At 36.2% G+C, this 23,251-nt stretch overlaps 1 protein-coding gene across 1 annotated transcript in view; it reads right to left on the minus strand.

Annotated features, from left to right (window-relative positions):
• Window positions 1-23,251, minus strand: part of LOC122324828 (connector enhancer of kinase suppressor of ras 3-like) — a 37,512-nt gene that overhangs the window by 8,363 nt on the left and 5,898 nt on the right. The window contains exons 2-15 of the mRNA XM_043219514.1: window positions 19,719-19,882; window positions 14,511-14,713; window positions 13,139-13,226; window positions 11,776-11,817; window positions 10,518-10,637; window positions 10,369-10,428; window positions 10,142-10,210; window positions 9,266-9,412; window positions 7,764-7,885; window positions 6,707-6,891; window positions 5,448-5,534; window positions 4,090-4,379; window positions 1,606-1,722; window positions 1,324-1,398 (exon numbers count right to left, since the gene is read on the minus strand). Of these exons, the coding sequence (XP_043075449.1) occupies window positions 1,324-1,398; window positions 1,606-1,722; window positions 4,090-4,379; window positions 5,448-5,534; window positions 6,707-6,891; window positions 7,764-7,885; window positions 9,266-9,412; window positions 10,142-10,210; window positions 10,369-10,428; window positions 10,518-10,637; window positions 11,776-11,817; window positions 13,139-13,226; window positions 14,511-14,713; window positions 19,719-19,882 (1,769 nt within the window). The remainder of the gene's footprint in view (window positions 1-1,323; window positions 1,399-1,605; window positions 1,723-4,089; window positions 4,380-5,447; window positions 5,535-6,706; window positions 6,892-7,763; window positions 7,886-9,265; window positions 9,413-10,141; window positions 10,211-10,368; window positions 10,429-10,517; window positions 10,638-11,775; window positions 11,818-13,138; window positions 13,227-14,510; window positions 14,714-19,718; window positions 19,883-23,251) is intronic.

Below are 23,251 nucleotides of genomic sequence, written 5' to 3' on the forward strand. Positions count from 1 at the left end.
TGCTGTAAACAGGGACTCCCCACAGGCTGACGACTGTTTTTAAGCTACAGTAATTGGACAGAAGAAGTGACGCGTAAAGCATTGTGACACGCCATTCGTCATATTCCAAAACATTTGTTTCCTTCTAATCCGTGGTTAGGTATTATTTGAATTTCACGAGTTTATAATCATCGAGGGGTAAGTGGAATATTCAGAAAGGGGAAAAACTTTAAACGCTCATCAGTAACCATGCTTGAAAAACACACTTTCCGACAAACATTTCTTAAACGCCATGTTCAAATCTTGCTATTTTTTTCTCCGATACAAGTTCATCTCTCGAAAGGTGGAATTTCTGTTTTAAAAATTATACTCTTTATAAATCAAATTCAATAAAAAAAAAAAAAAATCAATTAACAATTGAATGATGAAACCAAGTCCCCGTTTTCCATTTTTTTGTCACATCCATTTTTCATGTCATTTACTTGCAGTTAGTAAGCATTTTACTTATGGCAAATTAATTGCTTATTTGCATGAATCTCCTTTACGCATTTCATCCTATTGGAGTCTTTATGTTATCTCTAAATTTGTACAATTCACCCTGTAAAAATTCATACTAAATTGGCATCTTCTAAAAAAAAAAAAAAACCAAACAAACAAAACAAAAACTTAAGGTTTTCATGTGAGATCACTTTAGAAGAAAAGATGGGTCATGATCAATACTTCAGTTTCACCAGCTTTAAGTTCAGCCTCTGATAATGTTTCTGACCTTTGATATTCTGAAGTTGTTATTCCACCTAGGGCCAGTTTTAAAATCTTACACCCTTACTGATTCATACTTGCCCTTTTCTGTTCTCAAAACTGCGACTAATAGTATAGAACTAAACTAAAACCCCTAAAATAAATACGCTTTGTGTAACTACTTTACACTTTGTGGAGGTTTCTAAAGGTTGTCAAACGTAAACAATTTCTACAGGCAGGCGACAAACAATCAAAGACATTGATAAACAGTGAAAATGATAACAGCTCGGCTTCTAGTTAATAGGAGTGTTTCATGATTGAAATGTAAAAAGTAAACAGAAAAAAAAGTGATAATGTCAGGTTGGAAAACACTGAACATAGAGAAAACATCCGCAAAACTATTAAAACACAAAGTTGTGAAAGTTAGCACACAAACAAGATGAGTGGCTGACCAACTTATATATTTAAAGATACTTTTCATTTTTAAAATGGAGCTACTAAGTTTAAGTAAGCCTGTTTGTTTTTAGCTAACTGACAGAAATGCCGTTTGTTTACATGGTTAGAAAATAAGCAGCTTTTCTCAACACGAATGAAGTGAACACTTACAGACCGTGTCCGGCTCATCCGAGTCACTTCTGCCGCCTTCAAATAGGAGAACAGCACAAAGATGTCCTCTACCAACTGAACAAACAAAAACAAGACACTCTTCACATATTCTAACGAACAACAATAAACACATAGCAATCCATTGCATTGTTCGTTTGAAGCGGCCTTTCTTCCGCCTGACGAACATTTATACTTTTGTCAGTTACAAGCTAATGATGACCAAAAGCGCGCACTTTTCCCACTCTTTCTTTACGCCATTACGGGTGTTTTTCGTTTACTTACCTGTAGCCAGCACGTGAAGACCTGGAGGTGTTTTATTCCTCGGAAAAGCCCCCTCGCAGACATCTCAGCCCGTGTTCGTGAAGAGCTCTGGAGGCCGAGCCTGACCCGCGGGAGACCCTAATAACGCCTTTCATTAGCATAATTGATTTAATCACTCGCCTCTCTTCATCACGTCTTTTGTGCTTCACTTCAAGGCATTATAATAAGGCCTTTTCTCGCGTTATATTCAGTGTAACCTGACGGTTTGAGTAAAAGAAGGACTTGAAAAAGCTGCTTGTGCGCGTTTGTCAGATAAAGCCCCCCGCGCTTCTGTTACTGAGCACCGCGCGGCACTGTTGCGTCGCTAAGAAGATATTAAAAACTTTCTACACAATTCTATGCTTTGGGATGCATTTCTAATTTTCTTTAGATAATTAAATTATAAGAATATATGATACACGAGTAGAAAATAAAGTAAATGCCATAGAAAGAAGATTAGCATAAAACGGGTACTAAAAATGGGCGGGAAAATAGCCTGGCTATTGCGGTTTAAATTTTTATTTTTATTTTTTTCTTTTCTTTACTTTTTATTCTCTCTAAAGTTAAATCTGACGTAACTAAATAATTAATTAAAAAAAATGTCGAACGCTTTTATTTTCTTGTAGAATTCACCGAAAAAAATCATTTGCAAAATATTTTAAGGGTTGCGCTCAATTTATTTTAGCTGCATTTAAATGAAATATTTCAGTTGACTAACTTTAAACTAAATTTGCATATTTTAATCTATCTAAAAACACTTTTATGTTTATTTTATTGTGTGTTTATTTATTTTTAATTTATATTTAAATGTGATATTTGTATAAAACTCGGAAAGTACTAGAACATTTGCAACATTTACACTTTTTTTGAAATGCAACTCTCTCCAATAAATCAGATGTTTCCGATTTCCGATTTCTTTTTATTGTTTTTCAGCGCCCTCTGGAGGAAATCCATAAAACAACAGATAGCTCAATGCATTTGCCTCGCACAAAAAATCCATGGTATGAGAGGATTTTTCCATTTAGCATTCTTTATTAATAGTGTTTGACAACATAAACGAGTGTCAAGTAGTATCCTGTTTTGCTCAAGACCACCCACTTGTTTATAACAGTTTGTTTGCATCTGAAAGGGTTGAAATGATTCAAGCACGAGCATCACTCACAACAGAAGACCGTATGCATGATCTAAGACAGTCAGTAATTGAATTGAGTTGAACCGAGTTAGTAAATAATAATAAAGAGATTTTAGACTGTATTATTGTGCTGCTGTAGCACAGTTAAGTCTTTCACGCTATGCACTGTCATGGAGAATTTAATTTAAATGTCTTACACTTTCATTTCCTGGATTTGAATTGAGGTAGTAAATGCAATGCAGAATTGTAATTTGAATATAAAACTAAAGAAGTAGAATTAAAATAGAATTTATATAAAGAGAGAGAGAGCTTACACAGTATCTTTTAAAAGTTTGAGGTTATGATTGAAAGGAATAAATTACGCTCAACAAGACTGTATCTATTTGATCAAAAATAAAAATTATAATTTTGTGAAATATTGCAATTACTCCAGTCTTCAGCATCACATCGTTCCAGTATGTAAACGTGGCGCTCAAAATTCACAATTATTATCACAGCTTCAAATGGTTAATTCATTTTTTTTTTGTGGAAACGTTATTTTTCTTAGCTATTATTATTATTATTATTTTAAAAAAAAGTTAAAAGAACAACATTTACTGAATTAGAAATATGCCACTTTTGATCAATTATGCCCATCCGTACTGAAATAAATCAATTAAAAAACACATATTTGATAGCTATTTGAAGCGTCTTGTTTTGATCAGAATAAAAAATAAGATCAGAATAAATACATCCTACTTATTAGCCATGATCAATAGTCAAAATTTCCTTGGACCTTAAAAGTTTCATTAGGATGCATTCAACTTCCTGTCATTCCAATTCAAATGCATTTCTGCTTCCTGTGGTGAGTGACCAAATGCATTCGACATCTGAAATCGTCCCGACCCTGAAGAACACATCTTGAATTTCTTGAAGAAAACTTTCCTTTGAGACGCAGCACAGTCATTGTGCACGTTTATTTCAAAAGAGATGCTCTTATTAAAAAAACAAAGAGACCAATCTCTTCCGTGTATGCCGTCTTTCCTTTTTCTCGTTTCAGAGACGACGTATTTTTAACTTTACCTAAAGCGCGTAAAAAAAAAAAAAAAAAAAAAAGCAATTCATTAAGTGAGAAATACGCCGGACATGTATGTATAGAATATACAATATATGCACAAAATTAAATAACTTATTGATAACGCAGTCCCAGCGGAAAATCCTTTTAAAGACCTGATTTATCAGAGAAAGAGTTTTCAGTAGTGTCCTTAATGCTGAAGAAGCGTTAAATAACCGAGGATGTCTTTAATACTGGCCCAGACCGAACTCCAGAGGGTCCTGTGGCGTGATAATACTCAGTGTGTGAGCAGCTTGAGTCGGGCGATCCAGCTGCTGAACAGCGAGGGCTCCGAGGGCGCTCTCTTGGAGGATTTGGCCGCAGGTTTCCGAGCCAGGGCCTCCTGGTAGGGTATGGTGGCGCTGGTGTGCAGGTCTGCGTTGATGAAGCACTGGCTGCCGCGGATGTGGTCCACCCCTCGGACGAGCCGGCGTTCTCCCGTGGGCCGGTAGGGCAGAGGGTAACAGGGTGACTCTTCTGAGATGGTGGGGATCTGCTCGTTACTCAGATATCTGTGCAGGATCTCACCCCCTGAGGACAGACGAGACACGTCATGTAAGGATGGAGACACTTCCGCTTGACCTTTGACAAAAACGGCTAATTGGCTGGCTTACGTTGAACTAAAATCATTTTTTGTGAGAGCTGCATATTCTGCTTTGTTTGCATTTGATGTTGACATTTTTTAAACTTTTCATACTGCTCTAGTTAATGCCCAACAGTTTCTTTATTATTATTTTAACATTTTTTCCCCATCATTTTACTGAACATCTGAAAAGATGTATTGCATGATGGACATCATTGACACTTTTTTATAATTGAAATGGACGTTTTTTAAAAAAAGACACATTTATATTTTAGCTAAAGCCCACTCTACTCTCAAAGTGTTGTCTTTCTCAATAAAGAAATATTATTTATTATGAAAAATATTGTTTGATTTTTCTAAAAAAAAAAAAAAACAAAACTTTAATACACTTAAAAATTCTATAGCATATATATATATATATATATATATATATATATATATATATATATATATATATATATATATATATAAATTAGCATATTTAACTCCATAAAATAATCAAAACTTATTCCTTTTGCTTATAATTTTTTTTTCACATTTTACGATTTTATATGAAATTTTCATGCAATATCACTTTTATAGTAACTAAATATCAAAAGACAAAAAAGGAAGTAATATTTTTTGCCTGCGATTTTTCACATAACGTTTGCTAATGTGACAAGTTTAAGTTACAAAGTGGATTTTATGACTACAGACTGTGCAACGATGTTAAAAACAAACATGATGCAACATGATAACTTGCTTTCGACCAGCTATGATAACAGGCATTCTTCAGTAGCAACTCGACATCTGTTTATAGCCTGCGAAAACACTGCACATGTTTACTGATGAATTATGGGTATACAGAGGTTACCCTTGAGCTACTGACAAACAGAGACAAAAATGCAATGCATACAGCGTTATCTGACCTTTGTCTGCTCCTGCCCATGTAATTGGGCTTGTGAAATGTTTACGCTGACAGCTGGAGATTAAGTGGCTTCAGCGGTAGTTTATACACAGGCAGGTGTTGCGCTTACCTTTCCGTCCGAGGGCCCAGGGTCTGGAGGGAGACTCCGACACGCCTAGGCAAGTGTCTACCGGCATGGACATGGGACGCGGCTTCCCTAAAGCACACGCACAATCAAACAATCAGCCTAATTGAGTCTTGGCTTGAGCCGCGCATTTAAAGGCTCAGAGTGAAAAGGGAGCAGACGTCATGGAACCATATAAGCCTGCTCTTTTATTTTGATTTGAAGCTTTGTTCACAATGCACTCAAATGCAACATACTTCACTAAAGGGCTTTATTAAAAAACGTTACGTGTTGTCAAATGGACAATCAGTCAGTAAAGCTAACAAAGAACTTTGGATAATGTTCTTTTAATAACTTTTTTTCTGTTCTTTTAAACGTTTATTCAAAGTTGTCTGGCCTACACAATATGAGGAATGTTTCATTTTGAAATGTTTAATATTGTTTTTTAATGTTACTACTTGTGCTATTAATTGCATCAAAAATAATTGCATAAAAAATGTTTTTGTTTACATAATATATTTGTGTGTACTGTGTACTTATATATATATATATATATATATATATATATAATATCTACATGTATTTACATGTATGTATTTATATTCATATCATTTCATTTATACATAAATATATTTAATATATATGAAAATGAAAGTTAAATGCAGGTTTAATGAAAATGAAATAATGTCAGCAATTGTAGTCGCTTTGGATAAAAGCATCTGCAAAATGAATACATGAAAATGCAATATAAACAATATAAACATTTGTGTTAAATATATACATAAATGTGCGCGTATTTATACATACATAATAAATAAACACAGTACACACATATATATTATTTAAACAAAAATACTTTGTGATTAATTAACATTTTCACAACTTAACTGGAACATTAGATTCAGTTCTTGGAACATACTTTTGCTAACTTTAATTTTCATAACTCGGCTTCATTTTAAAACAGAATTAAAGATGCGGTTCAGTGAGTCATGCTGATTCAGTAATTATTTGATGTGGTGGGATTGATCTTATGATTTTGACTTCTCTTTCATAAAGCTAACTTGCTTATGAAGCGGAATAGTGATCATAAATGTATTGAATGCAGTCAGCTTAACAGAAATAGCTGTCATTATATGTGTGGTTTACTTTGGGTTGTGTTTTCTTTCCTGCTGTTCACACTACAGGATTTGATTACGCCAAATTTGTCTGAAGAAAGTCGTAACTGATACGGAGACGTTACAAAGTGAAGTCAATCGGGTACTGACCTCTAGATGGGGTCCTCTGTCTGAGCCGCGCTTGTGGGACGACCTCCGCTGGCTTTACGCTAGGTTTGCTGTTGTAGTCGCTGATGTTTGAACGCCGTCTACTGGCTAAATCCAGAGATGAGTTGGGGGACTCTGAACCTTTCGGCCTCATCTTTACTCCTGCGTACTCACTCGTCTCTGCCTTCCTACACACGCACACAGATAAAGAAAGCTCGTATTTCAAGCTGGGGAAACCCTACTTCTACAAAATGATAAATAAACAATGTACATCAGGAGTGTTGTTGCTTGAAATGTCACCAACTCGAAACAATCCATCCTTAGAGAAAGTCTCTCACTCATTAACATATGATCTTTCTGTCATGGCTTGAACGCACCAGTAGTGTAGATAGCTTAGCTAAATGCTAACATAAACGTAAAATGTCCTCTGAAGCAGATCGACGGGTTTTTTTGTAACAAAAATATTTCTAGCTTTAAAATTAAAACCTGAACGACTTCTGACTCGTACACAAATCATTTCTTGCGTAAAATAACATGAGTCAGTTATTTACGTTATAACGTTTACATTATTTATGCTACAAAACCCCATCGGTCTGCTTCAGAGAGCATGTGAAAACCCCTCGAAGATGTATAGATTACTTTTACATCGCGGTACTTGTGATATATGCCGATTTAAATATAGCTTCAAAATGGGTGAACTATTTCTTTAATGCGCATACACTACATGTGGCGTAAATTTCGTCACCAGAATAGCAGTGTAACCAATATTTCTAAATAACTCTATAGTTGCACATGCAAATAGATTTTTTTCTCCACAAGATGCTAACACTACCTGGAACAACAACTAACTACAGAAAATGAGATGGCCTCTAGTCTCTAGTTTCAATCATAAATTGACACACAAAAACTACATGTGTTGCATACATGTCAAAACAGAAGTATATTTTGAGCAAAATTTGTAACGTGATGCGCGACGGATCACTGTTTCGGAACAGAGCCACAGATTGAATGAACTGATTTAATCTGAAGGAGATACGTTATCGGAGGAACAGATACTGACCGTGGGCTGTATGGCATGGAAGGAGGAGGAGGAATATAGAGATCTAAAATCGCAGGTTTCTCCGGACGCTGGATCTGCGCGGGATCTCTGGACGACTGGGCGGCAGGCGCATACGATGGGCTCTGAAACAAACAAAATGGTCAGTCCCTCGTTCTGCTTGGTTTAAGGTATATTTACATATGATGGCTGTGAAGAAACCCTTGCTAAACGACATCTTGTACAATCATTTAAATGAGATTAGCCGGATCACAGAGCTTATCATTTTTGCTAAATCTGAATCCACAGACCTTTGATCTCAACACTAAATCACTACATTAAGGCACTTTTTTCTTCGCATGGGCCTTATTTTGTGAGACATGCCCATTTTTTTCTTTAAACCTTTAATTAGAGATTTTGCTAGGGCAAGAATGGACATAAATCCACATCGTATCAAGGGTGCTCTTGTACTTTTGAAGAAAGAACCGTTAATCGTCTTTTTACTCCGTAAGTTCCTGTGTGGATTATGCGAATTGCATAAACAGATATTAAAAAGGACATTTGTTGGCAGGCGAGGCTTTCATTCATTGAAAGGTACATTATGCGAACTAGATTTTTACACTTCCTGAAAAGTCAGCGGTCCTTGTTTGTGCAAAACTTGGCGCCATTGTGCTTATACAATATGGATAGTTGTCATTCAGTCCAATTTCTTTTAAAAATAGCACACCACTCCTCAATAAGCAGCCTGTTTTGTAATAGCATTCATGTCATAACACAAATCAAAGTGCCTCTTTATCGATTTTTTACACTAATAGTGTTTTGTCATTGAAGCTTTGTTTCTTGAACTGTGGCCTACTGACCTTTAAAAGAATAGTGAGGTATTTGGGAGAGTACATACGGACTAATATTAGCTACAGTATTTCTGAAATCAATGGCGGTGTGACATTTGGACCGGGAGTTTAATCAGGTGCAAACACACATCCTGATGTGAAACCCTGCTGCTGGTCCAGCAATCTTAACCGCCGTTAATCAGCATAAGTCAGCTGTGTGGCATCAACATGCATTTTCAAAGGCAATGTGTGTGTGTGTGTGTGTGTGTGTGTGGAGAGAGGAAGAAATGTTTCATTGTTTTAGTTCTGCAACGCCCACGCAAAGCCATCCACTCATGCAGAAACAATGAAAGTTCATGGAGTTTGTCCAAATGTGAAACACAGAAATTCAACCTGTCATCTGCATACCACTAACCACAAACAAAAGACTGTGGTTCATCAGATTGTTTGTTTTCCTCTTATTATGCTTACTAACCTTAGCATTTAGCTTAACATTCGTTCATTCAAAATATATTAAAAGCAGCGATATTGTGAAATATTATTACAATACATTTTCTATTTTAATGTATATAAAATATAATTTATTTCTGTGATGGAAAGCTGAATTTTAAGCATCACTATCCCAGTCTTTAGTGCCACTTTTTATCAGACAGGAGCTTCCTGAGAGGATGAACTACAGGAGAACGCGGGCAGTACCTGGACGACAGGGGGCCTCCAGCGCATGTTCTTCAGCGGTGCTGGTGTGAAGCCACAGGTTCCGGTTGGTCTTTTCTTCAACATCAGTGTCACAATCTGAGGATCTTCTCTGAGCTTGTCCACCAGATTCTTCAAGTGCCAGCCCACCTGAGAATAAAGCATTGAGCACCTGATTATGTGTTATCTGTTGCCTTCGTGTCTTTCTGTTTCATGTCATTGTTTCTGTGCTGCTTGTAGTTACTTAATTTCTCAATCATTATAGTTCTGGTCATTTCTCGTGATCGCTCATACCTTATTTTCTTTAATAAATAACTGTATTTTCACAATTAAAACTGTATTTCTTATGAATATGATTTTATGACTCAACACATTACATGCCAGTAATCTCAATAATCTTAAACAAAAGTACCCTAAGCTTTATTTTATGTGCAAGCACTTATTTATAAAAATACTACAAGTGCCCGATCAATATAATTATGCGCACTTCTTTTTCACAAAGATGGACTTTCATAGAATCGAAAGCTGGACATAAACGATCATAAATGGGGGAAAGTTGATCCTACTGTAGCTGAGCAAACGCAGCCTGAATAGCTTTATGTTGTACAAACACAAATGGGTCGGCACCAACCCAATGCTTTCTCTGTAAATATGAGCTGAATGAAAAACAGCGCTGATCCAAAACAATGATAAAGGTGTTCATAACAATATGCTTATCCAAAAGGCCTTTCAGTGCTGACATATCTCCCGCTCTCTCCCATGGATCAGGTTTACTCAGTCCAACACAAAAGGTCACCGTCTTGCCTGCTTTCGCTCTTTTATAGCAGAACAATTACCCATAATCCTCCTCACTATCATGTGACAGATGGATGGGCTCACCACTGTTTGTCTGTTGACTTGTATCACCTCATCGCCCGCATGAATCCTCTGAGTTCTGTCTGCTGGGGACTGAAGGGGGAAACACAGACGGACGTCATGAATCAGCTGAAGCGATGCTTGTGAACTCCATTAGTCACAGACTGTGGCTTGAATGATGCTGGACATTGATGCATTAACAGCGTGAAAAGAAAAACAAGGCAAAGCGATCTGTTGTTCTGTGTACTCACATTTTCTGTGGTTCCGGTGATGACGTGCAGCCCATCGTAAGTGGATTTGATATACATTCCCTTTAAAAAAATAAGCAAACAATACGTAGTTGTTAAGCAACGGGCGAAACAATGCCAACGGGTTTCGTGCATAAGTTGCTGACGCTCACCAGTCCCTCGCCCGCTTTGATATTAGTGATGGTGATTTCCTCCAGACAGGTCATTTGGCTCTTCAAGGGGTCAGAGGTCATCCTCATGGTGGAATCACAAATGCCGGTCAAAACACGGGACTGTGAAATCAACAGAAAGAATAATGTTGTGGTATTTATGATTCAGTTGGCCATGATAACTTATCCAGGACTGCATAAGTGGCTGGACAACCCAGGAGCATTGTAAAAACATTTCTATGTAACACTTTTAAATGAGAACTTTATTTATACGTATATAGACATATATAATTCTAATTCAAAATATGGAAAACAATGTCACAACCAATTAGTGGTGTAAAAAAATGTTTAAACTATATCCAAATATGACACTTTCATGTATCACTATTACAGTATCTCGTGATATTACACTATTATATATATATATATATATATATATATATATATATATATATATATATATATATATATATATATATATAAAATTGCATTTACTAACACGACCATGATGCCACTTTAGAGTGATTTTACTGATTTTAGCTCTTTTATCATAATTAATAACAAATGCAGTGTGTTACCAGGTGGGCTATCGAGCAAGTTTACTACATGTTAGAATGCCATTTGAGACGCAAATGTCAAACTGCATTCGTTTATTATGCACTAGAGAACTAATGCACACACTTAGAGATTCTAGTGGCTTCCGGAAAGATGTGCGCTCTGTTAAAGCTTCAAGGAACAGTTTACCAAAAAAAAAGGAAAACTCTATATTATGTTCTTCCAAACTTATACGACCTTCTTTCTTCTGCAGAAAAAGATATTCTCAAGAATTTGTTTTTTCCATGGAAGTCAATGGGGTCCAAAATAACGTATTTTGAAGCAACATGTCACCCCGACTTATCAAATCCAACAAAATCTCGAAGAATCAAATAAAGCACCCAAATACCCGAATTTGGTATATTATGTGTATTTTAACATTTATTCTAGTTTTAACTCAATTCATGCTTGCTACAGATTGTTGAAACGATTCTATTGCCTCCGAAACATTCCTTTAATGGAGATTGTGAGATACTGTTATCTACCACAGGATGTTCCAGCGGTTCCTAACGAAAACATCCCAAACTGAACAATAGAGCTGCATCTCCACACTTGAACCCAAATGCCTCGCAGATAACAGCTGAATCTCTGACCTGAGAGACGTTCCAATGCCTGAATGATAAATACGCCGCGTGTCAAATAACGGACGACGAGACTTTCTACTTACCACTTCTAATATCTTCTCCTCCATTTCAAACACCGAGCAGTCCTGCAATTAAAAAGGGAGGATTCGCATGAGATGCCACATTATGTGGCGTTCCCACAGGAAAATATGAAACGGTAAACACGAAATCAAAAAGCCAAAGAAAGAATTTAAGAAATGTAATATGAGGACTCAAAATACGGAATGTGCTGACAAATAGATGGAGAAGGGCCTATCGCCAGTGTTTAATTATGATTTAAAGACAAGTTTGACGGGGTAATTGCTGCAGAGTTTGAGGGTTGTGGTGCTTCAAGACTATGAAGAGCAAAAACAGAGCCGGGACATCGATCACGGTTACGAGCCGCCTGTCCCAACTGAGCTCCGGCTCAGTGCTACCATATGTTTCTCTGTGCTTCAGAAGACATCTGTGCGCTTAAAGAGTTCACCACGACATACAGTTCTTTAAAACACTACTGTTCAACAGTCTTTTTTTTAATTTGTTAATCTGTTCATCTATTTTAATTAAATCTTATTTTCATTCTTTAGCTTTTTCTAATATGTGGACACGTCTTTAAATGCCTCTAGACATTTTAATGTAATAGAATTTAATGAATTCAATGAATTCTGAAAAAGTCTAATATATATACAGTATGCAATTCAATTCTAAATGGATATAATATATATATATATATATATATATATATATATATATATATATATTTTTTTATATAATATATATTTATTTTAGTCTTATTTGAGTACTTTAGTACTTTGACAACTAGTTATTCTAACTATTTATTTCAAGTACAGTGTTTTTTTTTTTTTTTTTTTTTTTTTTTTGTTCTTAGTTAACAGTAAACAATAATAACCCTAAGTTTAAACAATATACAACAAATGCTTAATTTACTGCTCATCAGGTAGTTGTTATGTTTAGGTATTGAGTAGGATTAGGGATGTAGAATAAGGTCATGTACAACAAGGCAATAATATGTGCTTATTTATCATTAATAAATGCTAATATTCTAGTAATACGCATTCTAATAAGCAACTAATAGGTGTAACCGTAAAATAAAGTGTTACCGAATGTAATATTTTGATTATGAAAGTCAAAAAAAAAGAAATTCTGATTAAATTATAACTATAATACAGTTTTTTAATAGAATTTTTGAGCAGTTTGATGCAAACTTGATGAATGAAACATAGCAACCTGCACTTTTACACAAATAGAAAGTAGTTCTGTTGGTGTACATTGATGTTTAATGATGGTTGAGAGATTTTTAATAATCATTTGACTTAATAAAACTACTCCATTTCCATTTTTGGTAACCATTTCAGGTAAGCATTTTCGTATTTTTCAGTGTGAGATCGAAGCTAAATAAACACAAACCTTCTGGACAGTTGTGGTCAGTTCCAGGCAGAGCTGAATGATCTTGTTTTTGGTTGAGGTGAAATCACTGATTCCTGTCAGGGGAGTCCTGCGGACAAAAACAAGAGAACAAGTGTAACTCATCCAAACGCTCATGAGAAATTCACACACGTTCGCGCATTCCGGTATGTGCGTCTTCAAGCCCAAGCATGCAGTCTACGTATACGTACGTGTATGCCTGTATGCCGACGGCCTGCGTGACATCACGAGGAAAGATTTAAACTGTTTTGACTGAACACAAAACCAAAGCAAGAGCTGGTGAGACGCCTGCCAGTAAAAAATGTGATGCTGAAATTGACCTGCAGTCATTTAAAAAGACGGCCCTCTGTACTGCAACCCATATCTAGCATGAAAACACTGTTGCGACCTAGAAATGTTTTCCAAAGGTACGCTTTTGGTTGTGGCTTCGTTGGAAAAGTTACGTTTTCTTAACGAAAATAGAACATTACTTGAAGGTTAGCATAACATTGAATCTGACGGCCTATTCATTGTTCTTTGTTCAAAAATATTATTCTCGTAGCTTCGCGACGTTACAGTTCAACCACTGATGTCACGTGGACTATTTTAACTTGAATACGGTAGTTGCATTGCATTTTTACCAACGTTTACACAGTTACTATTTCGTTCCCTCGATTTGTTAAATCGTGCGCACAATTTATTAAGCTGTTCCTTCACATATATTTATAAAACACAATTGAGCCTACTATTTTTAGTCTACATTATTGGCAATGCCGGAAATGCCTTTTTGGCCGTTGAATATCATTGAATACCAAAATAACACGATATTTAGTCCCTGTGAACTTACCAGGGTATTGTACTGAAAACCTGCCAACCCTAACTTCACGGCAAATGCCGCCGAATCCGTCGAGCAGCATAAATAATTAATCTCAATAATGAAATAAAAACAACAAAAACACCAGCTCCGCACATCACGTTTAGTACTTAAGATTACTATTAAACTTGAAAAAACAGTGTCAGTATCGGTTTTTAGTTGGAATGACATGAGGGTGAATATTTAATGACCGAATTTTCAGTTTTTGGTGAGCTAACCTTGAGTGCACAAATTAAAATTTTTGAGTGAACTGTTCCAATATTTGTAACCGAAGCAGGAATCTTAAATATTCACATAAACCAGCATTTGAGGACATTACATTTTTTTTCCTAAAAATTCTAAGAATATTAACAAGACGTCCTGTTAAAACTATTTTAAGAACATTTCTTCCAAACATTTGCACAGCCCTTACGTTACGTTAGCCAAAGTGCTTGGAACATTCCTCGTAGGCGAAGTCTGTGAGAGACAGAGAGAGTGTCTCTGTGTGAGAATCTCACTCACCTGTCAAGCCAGGCCAGCATGCCCTTGGCAGCCCCTATCAGCTCCACCACAGCGGTCAGGAACACGTTAGGTGGTTTGTTTGGACTTCCTCCATCGTAAGTGGGGTTTTTCCTGCGCTCCGATGCACAGTTGTGCAAGTTGTTGGACGCTGCTCGCATCTGACCCACCAGGGTCTTCAAGTTATCGGTCTCCACGCCGCAGTTCTGCAAAAAAAAAACAAACGAGCATTTGCATTAGTCATTTTCTTCTAAAGAAAGTGGTCCTTTTGTAGAGATAGAGAGAGATCTGCAGATATACGTTTTTGAAAAAGAAGTATGCTTTGGGCAACCTCTAAAAATGGAAATGAAATGTTTAAAAACGCATGCTTAAAACCGATGGTACTCACTGACTTCAATAGTCATTTTTTTTTCTTTACCATGGAAGTCAATGAGGAGCGTCAATTGTTCGGTTGCTCATATTGTTCCAGATATCTTCTTTTGGTGTTCGACAGAAGAAAGAAACTTTGAAACAACTAATTTGAAACAACACGAAAGGGTTAGTAAATGATGACTCAATTTCCATTCGTGAACTATCACTTTAAGTGCGAACTGAATGTAATATTTTTAAACGCTCAACACAATACCTGCAATTTAATGAAAATGCACTATAGTTTAATTTATGTTAAATGCAAATATTTGCTTGTTGTCATTGTAATATGGTTAATGTGTACCGCTAAGCGTTAACTGGTAAAACTAGCATACACTAATATAATATAATGCTGTCAAACTATTAATTGCAATTAATCACATCCAATATATATATATATATATATATATATATATATATATATATTTTACATAATATATGTGTGTGTACAGTGTATATACAAAATACACACACGCATGTATATATATATATATATATATAAAAATATGTTTCTATATTAAATATATTTAAATATTGTATATATGTGAATATAATATATACATTTTTTAACTATATGTTGTACGTGTGTGCATTTAAACTGTAATTATGTGAAAAAAATAACATTTATTTTGGACACAATTAATTACGATTGTAAGTATTGCATTTCACACATTTGTAATGTTAATTTTGGTTCACTTTTTTGTGTATATATTTACTATAACATAGTTTTATATAACACTACAGCTAACTGTGGTCCTTTTAAGCAAGTTAAAAGATTATTAAAACATACTTTAAAGTAAAACTTACTTTAAATGTGCACTTTTTAAAAAGGTCATAAAAGCGTACAGCTTTTAAAAATACACTTTTAAGATTTACAGCACTCTACAAACGCAGCAAATTGGGGCAAGCTGTCCCATTTTATTCTCGATTTAAAACTTATGCTCAGGGGCTTTCTCCAAATCCATAACAATAAGTAATAATAACAGCGAGGCTGACAGCACCACTAATAAATGCCTGGCTTATCGAGCGCTAAAGCAGTTTCCATTTGTGTATCTTCCGCTTTAGTGATACGAAATGTGAAGCATGCTGTGTTTGTGATGCCATGTGACAGCGGTTACGGCGCACGGGTCATTCTCACAACCTTTCCAGCTAAAAATCCCACCGCATTCCAGCGCACCGGTCAGAGTCGACGCGTGACCACGGTCGCTGCCCGACTTCAAAGAGATTCCAGAAAACCCGTCTCTTGCTCTGAACCCAGCCAGACGCTGACCGACAGGCGGTCCGCGTGGACTTGAAGTGGGCCAAAAAACTGCGCAGACTTTGGCCTGGTCGGCTGCAACAACCACAGAACGCAGGTGCTTGAGAGAAACATTAACCTCACTGGGTTCAGGAAGGATGCAGGTGCTCTCCTGGAATCGTCCCCCTGTTGTTTTTGCATTACGACGAAGCTCCAGCTCTGATGAGTTCGTGGCGGCTGAATTATTAAAGGAACGATAAAGGGAAATCCCTACTCATTTCAAGCCGCCCTCCTCGAAGGTGAGGAGGAATAGTTGCATAATGCAGAATCTCGTTTCGTTTCGAATGAACAAGCATTTTATTTAACATCTCACCTCTAATGGAAATGGCTTTTTGATCAAGCATTGCAATTCCAACAGCGTCTGGCTGGTGTCAAATTTGGTATAATGCCACGTGCATAAACAAGAACGGTACTTTTTAAGTAAATTACTCATTTTTAATCAGCCAGACAGGCATCAGCAGCCACTAAAATGCAGACACCAAAATACCTGAGAGAACAAATGAGAAGGACAGACGGAGGAGGAGCCCAAATCTTAAAGCACTTACGCAAAACACTCCAAAGTACCGAAACTGCGAGACATAAAGTCATTATCCCTTTTTTTGGCGAAAGCAGTTATAAACTTGCAAGAACAAAGTTGAAAGAAAGAAGTAAAGTAAATCACAATTCTGACATGTAAAACAGTACTGAATGTATGAGAAGTCTCGGATGTAAATTAAAGTCGCAACGCTAAGACCAAGTTAACTATTGAGGGTCATTAGTTAACTTGAACTATGATAGGCACCTGTTCATCTTAGTCAATGTTAGCATTAACTAATGCATTATTAAAATCCCCAATTGTGTTTGTTAACATTAGTCAATGCACCGGGAACTAACGTGAATAAACAATGAACTGCATTTTCATTAACCAACATTAACATAAAGTGTAATAAATATTGTGCTAAAAATAAACGGTGTAATAAATGCATTGCTCATTGGTTGTTTATTTAGGTAGTCAGGAGAAATATTAAACTGCAATAGAAAAATCTAAATTTGCAATTGTGAAAAAGTCAAAACAAGATCCCAAGTACTCTAATATAATTATTAAAGCGAACCATGAGAGAATGTTTGATTGTTTAATATTGATAACTGTTTTGATCCAGATGAGTCCATTAAACATATTTTTGAATCTTATATTTTGTCTTATATGCGACCTTGGATCACGAAACCAGTCATAAGTAGCACAGGTACTGTATATTTGTAGCAATAGCCAACAATACATTGTATGGCTCAAAATGATATTTTTCTTTAATGCCAAAAATCATTAGGATATTAAATAAAGATCCTGTTGCATGAAGATGTGTAAATGGCTGTAAATACATCAAAATGTAATTTTTGATCAGTAATATGCATCGCTAAGGACTTAATTTGAACAACTTTAAAGTCAAGTTTTTCAGTATTTAGATTTTTTGCACACTCACATTCCAGATTTTCAAATAGTTGTGTCTCAGCCAAAAACTGTCCTGTCCTAACAAACCATGCATCAACGGAAAGCTTATCTATTCAAACGATTATTTCAGATGATGTATAAGTCTCAATTTCATAAAATGTACCCTTACGACTTATTTTGGTCCAGATTCACATATTGTACTAAACTATGGTACCGCTGTGGAACGGAGCCAGACAGAGCCGGTGAGTTAAGCACGTCCTCTAACGCTCATGAAAGCAATTTTAAAAATACCCAGAGTCCGAACAGATAGACAGAGTTGAGATGAGGCTGGGCGGAAACCACTGGAACAATGGCGTGAGATATTTTCCTGCGCTGGTCGCTCTGTGTGTGTGTGTGTGTGTGTGTGTGTGTGTGTGTGTGTGTGTGTGTGTCTGGGCGGGGGGCTCTCTGACAGGTGGGTGGGTCACATCTGTTTCCTGCTCTCCAGGAGATATCTTCCAGAACATTCTACCCACGAGAGCTAGAGCTGACCTCTTACAAATTCAGCACAGCATTGTCCGTTCCAGCTCTTCTGCGCTTCTCCGATCAGTTCTGCCTAAACAGGTGCAAACGTAGAACGACTGAGGTAAATCTTTTCTCAACGACATCCTTGTGAACAGCCACCCGGTCTGACAGGTACAGCTTCCGCTTGCTGTTAGCTGCAGGCGTGTTCTTTCAAGGCAACGTACCTTTTGTACACTTATGGAAGGATATAAAGGATTACTTCACTCATTGTTGTCAATTGCACACTTACATGTTGCAAACCTGTAGGATTTTCATGTATGCTGGCAAACAACACACAACATATCATGATATTAGTAATATTAAAAATGCATATCTATCAATCATCTATCTATCTATCTATCTATCTATCTATCTATCTATCTATCTATCTATCTATCTATCTATCTATCTATCTATCTATCAATCATCTATCTATCTATCTATCTATCTATCTATTTGCACTCCAGGTTTGGAACTTCATGAGGCTGAATAAGTGAAGACATCACTTTTTTGGGTGAACTATCCCTTTAAGACACTCAACGTTCACTTATCACATCATATGAGATTCCTTTCTAAAAGTACAAATTACACAGAGACACGGCAAAGAAAACAGAAAGCGTCTCATGGAGTCTCTTTAGGGTGCAGTCTCTTATTATAAGGTCCTGTATCAGACACTGAATGGAGACAGTGGACACTGTTTGTTCCAGCTGACCCTCCCTATTCATATCCTCCACAATGTTGGGACAGAGCGGCAGCTAGCACAGCTTCTGTGATAAAAATCAGCACTGTCTACAACTCTGGGTTTGTTAACAGCGCACAAAAACACACGGGTTTATACGGGGACAGGTTTCCTCTAGTCCGCTATGCGTTTTAAGGTGCACTTTGTGGTCATTAATAATGTCTGAATGGGAAAAAAAAGAGAGCAGGGGAAGCTGGGAAGAAATCTTGGGAAGGAAGTGAGAGAAAGCAGCTGATCGGAATGCCTGGGAAATCTCTGCTTTCCTGTTAGCGGCGGTCTCCACCTAAAACAGAGCTCACGCTCTTCCAGTGTTAGATAACACCATTTCTGACAGGACGCTAAACTACTTCTTAACATGATAACAGCTTTATATGGCCTGGATTACATTAAAAATGTCATATCATATACGTTCAGGTTGTATATGTACTGTATGTACACAGTATACTATCCTTAAGCACAAAACCAATAAGTTGTGCAGGTACATTTGTAGCAATAGTAGCAGGAGCAATTAAAAAACAATTCAATGCTAAAGCTAAAGGCTAAAAATGCTAAAAGGATAGTACAGATCAGGTTCCATGTAGATACTTAGTACATTTTCTACCACGATATATCAATATCGTATGCATTTGCTAAGAACTTCATTTGGACAACTTTAACAACCCACACACACATCGACGGAAAGCTTATTTATTATATATATAAAACAATTCCCCGCATGACTCACGTTCAGCTCGCTGATAAACACGGCAAGGCTTCTCTAGGAAACCCGATTGGACGGGAGTGAGCTGAAGTACTGACCAATGCGCAGAGCAGATCCACAGCCTCCAGGATCAGCTCCTGATGACCGACGCGGGTCATGGTCAGCTCCTCCAGGTCCTGATGGGAAATCTTCAGGAGCTGCTCTCCGCTGATCTTCGCTCTCTCAAAGTTAGGAACGTACTGCTGGAGACTGTCGTCCAGGCCTGAGACACAGACAGAAAGTGAGCATGAGACGACACAAAGAAACTCTTTCAGGGAGAACGTGTATCTCGAGTGTTTGTGCAAATATTGAGTCGCTGAGTCAACGTAAGACCTAAGCTCCTCAGTATTTCTCTCGAACAGGCGTCATTTACCTGGTCCGAGAACAGATTGTTGCTGTATAAGGGCAAACAAATCGTGTTTGCTAGGCAACTTTGCCCGTTCTGATTGTGCGATTTTAAAATGCATTTAGCAAATGATGTATATGATCCTATGTATTGCTGACATGTAAAAATTTAATTTAAGAATAACCTACTTAATTTATTCAAACGTACGGCTGGCATAAATGAGTTGATATCATCTGTCAAGACGAATTTTGGGCCATGTTTCACACCGAATTTAGAAGACAGTAATAATTATATTTTAAGTAAATATAAACAGTAAATCAATATTTGATGTAAATAAAAAAAGGAATAAGTAGTAAATTAATGAATAAATAAATAAATATATATGATTTGTATTGATTCCCTCCCTCTCTTTTGCAAAAAAAAAAAAAATTAAATAGTATACATCTTAATTATATATAGGACTATGCTACATTACATTTTATTAGAATCTTCATTAAAAATGCAGAATAAAAAAATATATATATATATATATATATATATATATATATATATATATATATATATATATATATATATATATACATATACAAAAAGTAATACATAATAAATACAATTAATCATTCATTTTTATCTTTAAAAAAATTGTCTCACCAACTGAGTAATTCATGCTAATCCAAATAATTAATCTCTATGTTTTTTATTAATTTTGATTAAATAAATGTTTTTGGATTTTGTCTAACAAGAAAATATTAAAAATGTTTGAAATGTGTCAAAATTGTTAGTTCAATGTCTTGTTTTTGGTTTTAAGTAAGTAAATCCTACAATAAAAATTATTTTAGAATATGCTTAACTTTTCGATGCATTTTACTATATTTTCTTTCATCTTAGAGAGAAATTACCTATATTCATATTTTAGTAAGATTCATCTTAATTTGAATGCATTTCACTGGAAACCTAAAGACTTACAGTACTGTGCAAACCGAGTCTGGGAAAGATGCAGAGAAGCTCTTTTTCACCTGAAACTTTTGTCTGAAAACTGGGAGGTGAGCTCAAAACACCCTTCTGTCCACTGTGTGCGAGACTGCAGTATAAAAAGGGGCTCTTTGTGGGGGGTAGACGGCCCTTTTAAAATCAAAGAGAAAGTGAGAAAAGGAGGCAAAGAGGGGTCAAAGGGCAAAGTTAGGGACTCCTGAATACCCTCCACCCTCAAGGGCCCTACTGAGAAACAACAGCTGCGTGTTCTGAGCTCAAAAAGAGAGACGCGGCGTCAATAGAACGGCTAGAGAAAAGCTGCCACATATGAGAAAGTGTCAACAATAACAGTCCTTCGATGCAGTGTGAGCAAACGAACGTCGGCTTTTGTTACCTCTAATTCTTAAGGTATTCTGTTAAATAATCTGGCAGAGCTAAAGGGATACAGGCATGTGCCGTTCAGTTTGATTGACATGCACATTTGGTGATGAAAGGTCATCTCCGTGCTACATGGATGTCTGTAAAGAGGTGTAGTGAAAGGCAGTTTAGGTTTGAGACAGCTAAGGAAAAAAAAAAAATAATAATAATTATATATATATATATATATATATATATATATATATATAGTTAAATTAAATTTTAAAAAAGCATCCACAATTAAACAAAAACAAATTGCTAAAATTCTAATATATTAAATTACAAAATAAATTAAAGTACAATTAAAAAAAAAAATGAATCAATTGACTAGTGTATATACTAAAACAAAAATGTAAAAAAATTAAATAAATAAATAAAACAATTTTGCAAAGTAAAGAATGTCAAATAAAAACTGAGTTTAGGTGTTCTTTGGTGAAATTTTGTTTAGTGGGAAAGTTTTTTATTTAATTTTTATTCCCGGCTCCTCGAATCTTACAGTCTCAGGGTTCATAGGAGAAACGAGCGTTAAAAGAAAAAGATCAAATAAAATCCAAAAAGGACAAGAAAACACCATAAAAAAAATCTCATAAACATAATCCATTTGATTAATTTCACAATTCATTCCGAGAGTCATTCGTAGCCACAAAAGCTTGTGAGGAATTCAAGCTGTAATCCCCTAAAGATTTCCTCCTCTGCCACAGCAAGCTAACTAAACCAACTAAATTTAGTCCACTAAATATTGCCAGAATGTTCATTTTATTTAGACAAGCTCTTCAAGACAACCTAACAAGTGGAAGCTAACAAAATAAAAGTCCTAACACTCAGAAAGAGCTATAGATGAACGCTTTCGTGTCACAACAACTTGTCTCAAAAGTGTATAGCAGAGATAAAAGTATCTCATGCTGTAACAGTTAACTTAAAAAAACATAAAATAAAGTTGTCTACATTGATTTATGAATGCATGAGGTCTTTCTTGCGGCGTTATGTGGTGGGAAACAGACACTAATGGTATCCTCTGACCACGCTCCCATCCAAATGACTAACAAGCTTAAAAGCGCTGTATTAGAGGACCGAGGCACCCGAACTTCAGCTCCAAATGAGAGGGTAGGGTGTCTTTCTCTCCCGTCCTCTGTCCAGCTGCAGTCTCTCACCGACGGAGCTGAGAAAGTCAGCAGTAGCAGCGTGTGTTTCCAAGCTTTCCTACTGTGCCTTTAGAGAGCCGAAGAATGTTTATTGTTCTCCGTGTGCGACTGAAACTCCTCCAAGTTTCCGAAACGGTGCGGAGTGTTACTCTTCCACTCCATATCCAGGCCTGCACGAATCACCAGCCACTCCGTTTTTTTTTTGTCCCTTAGCAGACTTGTAAGAAGGGAAATATGCAAACAAAATATTTCCTTCTAAAACAGAGCATGCGTCATACTGAAGGCTCGAATGGCGTCACGGTCTGTTCGCCCTCCCGCCGGGTGAATTAGATCACAAATATCTTAATTTAAAAAGCAAATTAACTCATTTCAGTCGCAACCGCATCGATAGTCAGATTTAGTTACTTCAGTATAGGAGCTTTTTTTTAGCTGACTAGCTCCTAATAAAAAATTATTCATTAGTCATTAAGCACATTTAATATAAATGCAATACATTTTCATTTAATTGTAAATAAATATCAAACAGATTTCGCTCAAGTATATTATTATGTAAGCACTCTTTTTTCAATTATTTGTCACTGTACATATATGAATATGTAACTGAAGCTGTGGATTCTGAATTTTATTTTATTTCAGTTAGCTATTTAGCATTTTGTAAGCTAATTGCTAAGTGTGCTAGACTATCGCTAGCAGTCTATTCTGATAGTTTATACAA

The sequence above is a fragment of the Puntigrus tetrazona genome, chromosome 20 (assembly GCF_018831695.1).
Source record: "Puntigrus tetrazona isolate hp1 chromosome 20, ASM1883169v1, whole genome shotgun sequence".
In the NCBI taxonomy this organism is placed as follows: Eukaryota; Metazoa; Chordata; class Actinopteri; order Cypriniformes; family Cyprinidae; genus Puntigrus; species Puntigrus tetrazona.